General features: G+C 36.4%; 1 protein-coding gene across 1 annotated transcript in view; it reads left to right on the top strand.

Moving 5' to 3' along the window:
- TFB1M (transcription factor B1, mitochondrial) overlaps positions 1-12,448 on the top strand; it is a 74,827-nt gene that overhangs the window by 16,092 nt on the left and 46,287 nt on the right. The window contains exons 3-4 of the mRNA XM_044671743.1: positions 3,315-3,423; positions 4,357-4,508. Coding sequence (XP_044527678.1) covers positions 3,315-3,423; positions 4,357-4,508 — 261 coding nt within the window. The remainder of the gene's footprint in view (positions 1-3,314; positions 3,424-4,356; positions 4,509-12,448) is intronic.

The following is a 12,448-nucleotide window of genomic DNA, read 5'->3' as shown; positions in this document are numbered from 1 at the left end:
ATTTTGCTATTCCTTTTGGTGCTGCAATGAGTTGTACTTCTTTCTGCTTTTGCCATCTGCTGCTTATTGCAGAAGCAAGAGGTTGTAGAAAGGGAAGAAATCTAGAAGTATTAATTTTGCTTTGATTAACCAGGCAGATGATAAAGAAAGGTTACCAGAAAGTCAAGTCAGCAAGCATTTGTTAAAGGCTTCCTATGTGCCAGGCTAAGCTCTGTGGATACAAATACAAGCAAAATGAAAGCAGACTCAGCCACCAAGGAGCTAAAATTGTGATGGAGGAAATTAAAACATAAAAAAAACAGTTGAAAAGTGAGCATTTGTAGAGAAGGGGATAAGCCCAGAGAGATGAAATGTCTTGGTGTCAGGTTGGGGAGTAGGATGTTATTGCAGGTCAAAATTAAGGAACAAGAGGCCAGGAGGACAATGGAAGCTGGCTTTGGCCTACTTTGTGCTCACTAGTCAACCAATAAACATTTATTAAGTACTTACTAAGTGCCAGTTGCTGTGCTTAGGAAAGTCTAAAGACCCAGAACTTCTTGAAGGTCTGATCAGCATCCCTCACTGGCACCAGCCAAACATTAGGCCATTAGAGGCAGGATAAGAAGCATACCTACCTTACCCTAACACAACGGTTGGCAACCTTTTTGGCCGTGAGAGCCATAAACACGTGCAGAAGGAGGAGGATGGAGGCAGAAGGCACTGGAATATGGGGTGGGGGCTGAAGGGCCCCCTGGGGCACATCCTGGGGCTCTGCCCAGACTGACAGGTCGGGAGGTGGAGCCAGATATGGCTCAAGAGCCGTACATTGTGGACCCCTGCCCTAACAGGAATAAATTGCAGGAAGTACATAACATCCATTGCTTTATAATTTACGAAAAATTTTCCTCACCAATGTCCTATGAAGAAGGTAATGGAAGCATTCATTTTGTATGAAAAACTGAACCTCAAAAATATTAAAGAACTTGCCCACAATCACAGAACTGGTAAGTGGTATAGTCAGAATTTGAATCTAGGTCTTTGTTCTCCAAATAATGAATTTCTACTACTTTGTACTTTAACTCTAGATGTATTATTTGATTCAACATCTCTGTTTTACTACTGATTTTATTGATTCCCCTTTAGATGTTTGTCATCTCTGTTAGATTTGTTTCATTATAGCAGGGATGTTTCATACTATGAATATCAATATTTCTGTGTCATGTGCCAGCAGGCATCTAGTGAATATTTGTTGATAGTCTAAGCCAGTGATTCCCAAAGTGGGCGCCACCGCTGCCTGGTGGGTGCTGCAGCGATCCAGGGGGGGTGGTGAATAACTGTAAGGGGGCGGTGATAGTATGTGACAGGGGGCGCTAAGTAATATTTTTTCTGGAAAGGGGGCGGTAGGCCAAAAAAGTTTGGGAACCACTGGTCTAAGCCTATCCTTACAGCTGGCAAAATATCCTTTCAAAAGTAGAATCTGGGGGCAGCTGGGTAGCACAGTGGTTTGAGAGCCAAGCCTAGAGACAGGAGGTCCTAGGTTCAAATTTGGCCTCAGACACTTCCCAGATGTGTGACCCTGGGCAAGTCACTTGACCCCCATTTGCCTACCCTTACTACTATTCTGCCTTGGAGCCAATAAGCAGTATTAACTCCAAGACCAAAAGTAAGGGTTTAAAAAAAAAAAATTTAAAAAAAAGTAGAATCTGACATCCTGATCGGACTACCTTTCCCAAAGTATTTTTTTTTTATTTTTTTTATTTTAAACCCTTAACTTCTGTGTATTGACTTATAGGTGGAAGAGTGGTAAGGGTAGGCAATGGGGGTCAAGTGACTTGCCCAGGGTCACACAGCTGGGAAGTGGCTGAGGCCGGGTTTGAACCTAGGACCTCCCGTCTCTAGGCCTGACTCTCAATCCACTGAGCTACCCAGCTGCCCTCTCCCAAAGTATTTTTTAAGTGGCAGGTGGGAAAGGGACAAAAATATGATTTTATGAGCTGAAGTATTTTCAGGATAAGCTCCAGCTTTTATTATACAAAGGACAGAAGAAATAAGAGAAAACAAAGGAAATAGTGGTAGATAGAAATGGGCTGTAACTATGTCCTGAGGCAGTTGTGGAGTAATAAGTTGAAATAACTTTCAGAGAGTCCCTTGACATTTCAGAGAGAAAAATTTCATAGATTTAACATAGCCAATGGGCAGTATTCAATCAACTTGTACTTTGGACCTAGATTTTTATTTATTTATTTGTTTCTTTTGGGAGAGCTGCTTTTTGATACATGGTGCATGGAATGTTAGTTAGGTCTAGGAAAACAGGAAATCCAAAAAGGTTGAAACTCCATAGTCAAAGGCCTTCCACAATTTGGTGCCATTCTATCTTTACTGATTTCATCCCATCTCTATGCATAGAGCCTATCTTTTAACTGCGCTAGACTATTCAGTGGTCCATATGTGCCTTGTGTTCTCCCTATTTCTGTGCCTTTCATCATGCTTTCTCCCTAAGTCTATAATTTTTTTTCCCCTTATACCTGTGGAAATCTTTAAATCCCAGCTCAGGTGATACTCTTTTCCCAGTCTTTTAGTCAGTAAGGACACCCACTAAACCTCAAATAACACTTTATACTTTTCATATAATTGCCATGTGTCATTTTGTATTATAGTTTTTGGATGTGTACTATCTCCAAATGGACTGTTTCTTTTCCAAATTTAGAATTTTCCACTTGCTTAACATGGTGTTTAATATAGAGTACTTGCCTAATATTTCTTGAGTTGAATTGCTATATCAATGAGTTTATTTATGCTCGCTGTATTACCATTTAAAGTAGAATCTTTCTTTAATAACCTTTTCCTCTTTTCTATCTATTTTATTTTCATGTTTCCTTGGGGAAATGTGATTAATTTATAAGACCTATGATGCCAGAAACTGAGTCTTATACATCTTTATTTTCTAGTGCTTAAAACAGTCTGTAGCACATAGGTAACATTTGATAAATACTTGTTGAATTGGAGAAAGCATTCAAAGATACACATTCTAGTAAGTAACATTAGTTAGAACAATATAACAAAACAACACTAGTTAGAACAAAAGTAAATAACACTAGTTAGAGCATTCAGAGATATAAATTCTAGTAAATAATACTAGTTAAAACAAAACTATCCTGTTTTAAAGGTATTTAAATAAGACTTACAAGTTTCGTATAATGTGAGGCTATAGTAGACCTGAAATGAGGAACTTTTAGCCTTATGACCTGAGGTTGATTTATCTGAAATAAGTTTGAGATTGAAATGTGTTGATTTTTATGTATCAGGAATTAATTTTATTGATTTTCATGAAATAGATGCTATCTGATGCAGCACCTGGAAAATTGAGAATAGTCCATGGGGATGTGTTGACTTTTAAAGTAGACAGAGCGTTTCCAGAAAACCTTAAAAGAAGATGGGAAGATGGTAAGTGTTTACTTGTGTTTTCTATTTATTTCTAAACATTTATTGTCATTATTATTTCTCTGAATAGATTTTTAAAAATCACCTGATTTAAACCAATTAAATGAGAAAATATTTTATGATTTTCTTCTAAAAACTAGTTGTTTTTTCTTTGTTGAAATTTTTTACTTCATATGTTCATAACATTGCTTTGGGCATTTGTGTTTTTATTCTTCTTCAAAGATACCATATGCCATGTGTCTCTAATACTGTAAAAGCATCGAGAAAAATTTCAAAATGTGTCACCCTGTTTTTTTGAAGAGTGATAGAAACAAGTTGTTTAGCAAACTTAACAATCAATTTTCTTATATTCCAATCCCAGTTCTTTAAGCTATATAAAATTATATAGCTAAATAGCACTCATTAAAATGTAGATGAATAAAAATGAGACAGAATGACTAATGTAGGTAGAAGTAAATTACTATCTGGCTATTGCTCATGTTGTTGTTTTGAATTTTACTAATTAATACTATTATAATTAATTTTAAGGAACTTACAAGTATAAAATCAAAGATGGTACAAAATAACAAAGTTCATCTTAAAAGGAAAAAATACTATACTATATTGTATAGTAGTTTCAGGACATTTAATACCATAATTACCTTTAAACAAATTTATTTCAGACTTTATTTCTTTTTATTAGACTTCCTAATTTATTTTATGTATTTTTCCTTCAGTATTTTTGGGTCAGTGTATCACCATGTGTAAGAATTTAGGATCCTTTTTAATCTTTGTTTTTTTATTTTTCAAAATTTTTGAAGAGATTTTTTGAAGGGCAATTCAAAAGCATATTTTCATGAAACTTAATGTTAGCACAATTATTAGCTTTTTTTTCCTTAAAACGTGTTCAGAATATATTGATAAAATTATCTTAGGCCTTTCTCTTGATTCCAACAGATCCTCCAAATGTGTATATTATTGGCAACCTGCCTTTCAGTGTATCTACTCCACTGATTATTAAGTGGCTTGAAAATATTTCTAATAGAGATGGACCTTTTGTTTATGGTAGAACACAGATGACCTTGACCTTTCAAAAGGAAGTGGCTGAGGTAAGCTTTTATTTGTCTAGGCAACTCTACCAGATTAGATTCCAAATGAAATGTGTTGTTTTTTTTATTTTCTTTGTTATCAGATGTTCCTGTAACAGGGAAAATGGCAGGGTGGAATTCCTGCAAGATACAGGGTCAAGCCTCACCCAGAATTCCAGGGGACCCACGGGCATCATACATGTGAAAGGCTACAAACCTTTTTCAGGCGGGGTTCCCTGGAATTCTGGGTGAGGCTTGACTCTGTATCTTGCAGGAATTCCACCCTGCCATTTTCCACGTTACAGTTCCATATATAATCCATATATATTTGTCAAGTTTTAATGGAACAAAAACTAAACATCCTAGATGCGATATCAGTTGTTATGATGCTGACACCTAAATAGACTATACAGAATGAGGCAGGGCAATAGAAGGGGTGGGAGACCTGGGTGTGAATCTCAGCTTTTCTTCATAGTTGTATGATCCTGAGGTCAGGAAACCTCAGCCATAAATTTGTTGAATGATACTTCTACTACATTGCTTTTAGGGTGGCTGCTTAGAAAATGCCTTTGAAGTCCCATATTGTAGAATGTGAATTATTATCTGCAGAAGTAGCTCGTAATTTTGGAAGCTGATGCTTTAACAGGAAAAGCAGGAGCATGTGGGATGATAACAAGGCATTGGCAGATAGTGATAGGAGCCTGACTCTTCTTGCCTTGGACTTCCCATATCACTCTGTTCTGCTCTTTATTGCATTTATCATGTAATATTTTGTATCACAGCTATCTGTGTGTATACCTTAGCTCCTTACAAGACTGATAGCTTTATGAGATCTGAAACTGGCCTTTGCTTACATAAATTTTGCATTTCCTACAGTGACTAGGTCTGCTAGAGGTGCTTAATGAAGGTTAGTAAAATGAGTAAAAGTAAAGGGGGGAGAATTTGGATCATTAAGACATTCACACCCTAGTTGTTAAAATTCATACCATTGTGCTTACTCAAAGTGAGGTAGAAGGTACCTGACAGCTGAAAAATGCCAAACAGTCTCTATTTACACTGACTTTTGCCTCACCCTGTAAATCTGATGTTTCAAAGTACTTTTTACACAATGTGTCATTCATAATCTCAATTCACAATAAATAGAAATTATTTTAATTTTATAGTTGGTGAAAATTTAAGTGGAATGTCTTAAGCAAGATTAATAGTGAATATGCTATTCACTATTATTCACTATCAGACTCTCATTTCATTGTGCTAGCTATCATTCCCTACAGGATGTTGTCTCTGAACTGGTGGACCTTATGAATATTCTTAGAAGAAAACTGATAGGTCAATTTGATATGAAAACAGCTGTTCTGCTAAACCAAATTTTATGACTGTAACATTGATGATTTTCTGACAAAACTCCTTTGCTTTGAGGCTTTGGAAATTTTAGTTCATCACAGTTGCTTCTTTTAGTTGGTGTTATTTCAAATTTGGTGCTACTTGTACTTAAATACTTTAGTAAATCTATGGGCTCTTCCTCTATATTCTCTGTTACTGAAATCCATTTAAGTCGTATCCTTTGCAATTCTTCAGTATGTTCTACCATGAATCTTCCACAGGGGTTCACTCAGTGGGCTGGGAGTATTTCATTTTCTTCACAGTGTCTTTAAAAAATATAGGTTGTATGTGAGTTATTCCCTTGCTCTTGCTATGTGTCTAGCCCACCTTTTTCTCATCATATTTTTCTGATAACATACTTTAACTGATTTTCCTGCACAACTCCTTCTTTCTGATAGGTTGTGGCCTACTCACACTCATCTGTGCTTCTCCTTGCCTTCCAAATGGCTTAAAACTTTGATTTTCAGATGTGGGTATTCCATGATGCAGAGCCATGTAGCATCATAGGAAGAATATTATTTAAAAGATAGGCCTTAATTTCAAGGAGAACCTCAAGGTCATTAAAAGCATGGCACAATTTCCCAAAGGCAGAGCAGCCTGCTTTCTTACAACTCACTTCTGGGACCAGCTACCTAGCCATTTGTAATTTCTGCCCATTCAACTGTATGTCATAGATGTAATAACAGTTATCCTTCATACATTTGGTTTTTCCTTTGTAAGCAGTTTAAAAAACAAACTCTTTGGGGTGATCGTGGATCTCAGAATATTCTGCAATGTTCTAGAGATTGATGCAATGAACAAAATTCCAACCAGAAACAGGAGTATTTGGAGGACCTCATCATCATTAAGGAATCTTTTTTCTACTTCAACTAAGTACTGTACATTCTCCAAATAAATTAGGACCTCTAATGGCAGTATTTGGGATGAGGGATCCTTTTATTCAGGGTATTTTAAGAACAGGAGACTTGATCATTGCCTTATGCCCATTTCAGTTCATTCATTTGGTGGCAAATGCCACTTTAAATGAGTAATTATGTGGTAACTGCACTAGAGAGGGGAAAATGAACCTTTACACAAGACATAATATGTCTAAAAAGTATTCATTAAAGTTATTCTTTCTAGCCACCTGGAGACAAGAGTGAAATGCTGTAGATTGGCATAATGATGTAGCAGTTTTTGAAGGGGGTAGAGTGACAGCTTCAAAAATGACTTCTAAGCATTTCCTTTATGTGTAGAAAAAGTCATAATCTTTGCTATGTGTTAGAAAGAGAGATAGAAGTAGAAATAAGGCCTGGGCCTCTGATGTCATTTGGTAGAGGATTTTAGAATGACCTCTTCCAATAAAGGTGGTTGCCTTCTCTCCAGTTTATATTGTTAAAGAGCTATAAAATTGTCAGTTGCCAAGGACCACACAACCAGTATGGATTGATAAAAGACTTGAATTCAGGACTTCCTGTCTCCGAAGTCTCCTTTTTATAGATTTTGTAATGCTGCCTTTCATGTTAGAAATCTCCCCATCTTTTCAGGGATTCGAAGAGAGCAATTCATAGAGAATAAGATGGATAGAAAATAAGGAACTATTTTGTGATCTTTGCTTCTAGATCTTTACCTTACAACTTTAAATCTAATAATTAGTTAAAGAGGATGGGAATGTGGACCTAAAATATTCACTGATGTATGAGTTTAAATAGGCCTGTAGAGTCTTATTTATGGTACTAGTTTTATGGAGTTATTTGGACTCAGAGGGAATTTTATCTTTGAGGGTTTTCTTAAGAAGTTAAAAATAAGCAAAAAGTTAAAGTTTGTTCTTTTAAGATAAAATATAATTGATATTCTACAATACAGTTAATTTCTGAGTTTCTGAACTTTTTGTTGTCTGCTAGCTGAGTGTTGTCTGTGGCTTCTGCGAAACTTCTTCAAAATTCCTATTTAATTTCTTATGTCAATATGCAATATATCTGCAATAAGCAAAGTTGCATTGTGGAAAGGATACCTGTAATTTTGGTGAGTATACATCTCCATGTTTTATGCCTCATCTAACGCTTATTATCAGATGATCTTTGAATAGGGTTGTGGTATCTTCTAAGGAATACTGACTGATTTTGACATATGGTTGGGAGAAATCTTGTAAAAGAAGAATAATGTGTAGTTTTCCTCTACTGAGTCTATTGCCACTTTGAGATCTTATATACTCTATATTTTTTGGTCAGTTGTGAGATGGTAAAGAGGTGGTCCATTCTGCAGTACTGCTGGTGAAAGCCTGTGGATGTAATGATTCTTTGAGCAATGCAATACAATCAGTTCATATGTAGATGATGCTCTGAGATTTTGTATAACTGTGAGAGTAGCTTAAATAGTCTTGTAGATGGATAGCTGTTGATGTTTTCTTGATCTCCTTTTAAAAAAATCAATAAGATCCAAAATTTTCTCCTTACCTTTGGTATCTTCCCTTACTTTAGAAACCTTTTAAATCAGTCTCCTTCATTGTCCTCAAAACTGTATCATCTCTAGCACAGATCTCCTCTCTCTCTCTCTATATATATATATATGCTTTTTATTATCATGCAAAACTCACTTCCATGTTGCTCATTGTTGTAAGAGCACACTCAGACAAAACCAAAACCCCAAAATAAAACCATAAATACACTGATGTGAAAGGTAGTGTGCTTTGATTTGCATCCATTCAACTCTTTAACAGTTCTTTCTATGGAGGTAGATAATCATTACTCATCTTTCAGGATTGTCCAAGATCATTGTATTGCTGAGAGTATCTTCTATATATACTTGATGGAATCCAGCTACTTTTTGCATCTTTGCTTTCTTTAGTGAACTCTCTTTCTGCCTTCTCTGTAAGTACCTCAGAGCCTGTGATGTAGGGTCCAAGTTTATTTTCCTTGATGGAAAAAAATAGTTTGTTTTAATGATTTTCATACATCTTTTCTAATTTTCTTCTGTTTTCTGTTTTCATCCTTGAATGACCTTGGGATAAATTTACTTAGTTGGCTATCTTGCTAAGCTTTCTTTAGACTGGTTTTATTCTTTTTACCATGTCTTTCTACTTTATGACACAACAGTGGTCACAATCTCTAATCAACTTTCTTCACAATAGTTTACAAATGGGAATCCAGTTTTCTCTCTGACAGCCATCTAATCTCTCTTTGGTATGTTAATCAAAAATGTGCTGAGTGAGGTGCTTTCTAGGATTTGTTTTGTCTTCTTATTATAACAATTAATTTATATTTGTAAATTTTAACTTGGGAATGAAAGTAATATAGTTGCTGTTAACGTCATTTCTATGGACATTTCCAGTTTTTTTTAATAGATAATTTTAGTAATTCAGGTTTAAATTATTCATAGGGCATATTTTCTCATTACTAGTCTCCTTGTTCTTATAAAGTGTATGTGGGTGAGTATTGATGGTAGGGAGGTGAGTATCTAAACTCCCTCTTTGTTAGCTTTCAATGGGCCAGATCAGCTATTCACTCACCCCCACCCCAGGGAAGACCTATGTGGGAATAAACTCAATGAGCTTCCCAAATTGGCAAAGCTATAGTGGGGATGTTGAAAGAAGGTGTTGGGGTTCAGTTGTGACCCTAATGGATGGGATCCCACCTTCAGAGCCAGCCTGTTTAGACAAGCCTCCCCCACCTCCTAAGTACAAGTAGCTTCACCCCTCAAGATGGAGTCAGGTAATGGTCTTCCCCTCAGCCGCCAGATCAGTCACCTCACCCCACCCCCAATGTAACTGTTCCAGACTCTAAGTATCAACTATCAAGGGTTTAATAGAGGATAAATCAAATTCAGGGTACATGGGGGAAGGTATATGGGAATCCAGGAAGGAGGGAAAGGATGAAATTCTCTATCAGCTAAGTCTTCTCCCCAAAAGAGCAGCTCTGGACTTTTTCAGTGGCTTGGTCACAGTAGCTAACTCTCTCTACCCCCTACAGTCTCCTATCAAATATTTCTAAATTGAAATAAAGGAAAGTAACAGGATCAATGGATTCAGGCAGGATCAGGGAAGGGACCCCGCTTCTTTCAAGCCCACTCCCCAAGAGTTCGGACTCTCTGGCCAAATGGGAGAATTGCTGATCAATGTCTTTTCTGTTGGTATTTGTGGTCTCCCAATAGTCACACATAAAAGTACAGAGGAACCCAATTCACTCAGGATTCACCCGACCAGCCCAACTGAAGAACCAACCGCCCCCACCCCAGCTCCTCATCCGGTTAGGAGAGAAGTGACAGTTGAGGACCTTCAGAATTCTCCTCCAAACTCCTTTTGCTGTTGTTGGCCCCTCCCAAATGGAATTCTGAACAGGCACATTCTGCTGTACTGGTTTCAAGGTCCATTCCACCCCCAGCTGCCTGCTTGCCTTTGCAAATTCAGTTCACACTGTTATAAAAGTCAGAAGAGTCAATGGTCCGACTATATAGATAGGAAACTTAGGGATAATTCCTAAGTAGTTTCTACAGGAGCATGAGAAATAACTAGTTGGAGAAAAACATTTAGGACAATGTTTGTGTTACCAAATCAAATAGTTTTATATAGTAAAAATAACAGACTCAAAGGGATCTTGCATCCTCTATACCTTTTAGTCAGTTGTATTATTGTAAAGATAGGGTTTACTATACCTATAATTTTTGAAAAAACCTACCTATTTTTTCCTCCCCCGTTCTTCAAAGATATCCTTAATATTAAACTGTTTTCATAATGCTTTTGTGGAGATAAGAAAGTGGATATAAGGGTTTGTAGTTATTTATATTTCTCTGTTATCTTTTTTGATCATGAGTAGGTCCATTTTTCCCTACCAAGATTTAATTTCTTCTCTTCTTTCAGGCACCTTGAGATATCAGTACCCTTTAAATGACCACTCAAAGCAAAGATCTCCTCTCAATATACTTTGTTTAGTTAATTCAATTCACCAAACTTATTTAGTGCCTACTATATTCTAGGAACTATACTAAGCACTGATGATATAAATAAGAGACAATTTCTCCCCTCAATGATCATACAATATAACGTGAGAAAGAGATTAGTGGTGAGTGGAGGGGATGATGTAAGAAGGCAAGAAGTATGATATCAGCTATCCACATGAGGTCATGGAAAATATATTTCCATTTTAGTCATGTTGAAAGAGAGGAAGAATGGGGATGATTGGGGATGTAGATTCTAAATAATCAATCTATTGCAAATATTAAAAATATGGAAATAGGTCTTGATCAGTGATACATGTAAAACCCAGTGGAATTGCCCATTGGCTATGGGAGGAAAATAGTCTAAATTTATTAAATAAATAAACAGTTTTTAAAAAGAGAAGCACAAAGGAAGGAAAAGAAAAAAGAAAGAGGAGAAAAGAAAGGGAGAGAGAAAGGAAGGAAAAAAAGAAAAGGAAAATAAGGTGAAAGAAAATGGCTTCAGTCTGCATTCAGAGTACATATGTTCTTTTGGATAGCATTTTTTCATCTTGGGTATGTGGGGATTATCTTGGATCACTGTCTTGATGTTGATTGCTAAGTCTTTCACAGTCAATCATCCTTACAGTATTGTGAGGCTCAGAAATCAAACAAACTGATAAGCAAATTGAACACCAGAAATGACCAGATTGAAAAGGAAAACCAAAAGATTATAGCTGAAAACCAGTCCCTAAAGGCTAGAATTGATCAATTAGAAGCTAATGATCTCTCAAGACAGCAAGAACAAATAAAACAAAGTCAAAAGACTGATAAAATAGAAGGAAACATGAAATATCTTAATAAGAAAGTGACAGATGAAGAAAACAAGTCTAGAAGAGACAATCTGAGAATCATTGGTCTTCCTGAAAAAGCAGAAATTAATAGAAACTTGGACTCCATACTAAAAGAAATTATTCAGCAAAATTGCCCTGAAGTTCTACAACAAGAGGGCAATATAGGCATTGAAAGGATCCATAGATCACCCTCTACACTAGACCCAGAAAGGACAACACCTAGGAATATAATAGCCAAATTCAAGAGCTTCCAAGTAAAAGAAAAAAATCTTACAAGAAGCCAGAAAGAGACAATTCAAATATCAAGGAGCACCAAACAGTATCACTCAAGATCGGGCAGCCTCCATACTAAAAGACTGCAAGGCTTGGAATATGATATTGAGAAAGGCAAGAGAACTGGGCCTTCAACCATGGATCAACTACCCATCAAAACTGACTATATACTTCCAGGAGAAAGTATGGGCATTCAACAAAATTGAAGATTTCCAAGTATTTGCACAGAAAAGACCAGGACTAAATGGAAAGTTTGATATCCGACCACAAAAATCAAGATAAACATGAAAAGGTAACTAAGAAACAGAGGGGAAAGAAAGAAAACTCATAATTTTTAAATTTGCCTCTTTAAGGGCAAAGATCTAATTATCTGTATTCCTATGTGGAGAAATGCTATGTATAATTCTCTGTAGTGAATTCTATTCACTATTATAGTATTCACTAGTATAGTAATCAGAAGAATAATTCATAGGGAGAGGGTGGAATACTAAATGGTCTAAGATGAGATGGGGGTGGGAAAGAGGGGGGTGAGTAGTAGGGGACACCAAGAGAAACTTGAGT

Source organism: Gracilinanus agilis, chromosome 4 (genome assembly GCF_016433145.1).
Source record: "Gracilinanus agilis isolate LMUSP501 chromosome 4, AgileGrace, whole genome shotgun sequence".
Taxonomy (NCBI): domain Eukaryota; kingdom Metazoa; phylum Chordata; class Mammalia; order Didelphimorphia; family Didelphidae; genus Gracilinanus; species Gracilinanus agilis.
This window is presented reverse-complemented; position numbering and strand designations above follow the sequence as displayed.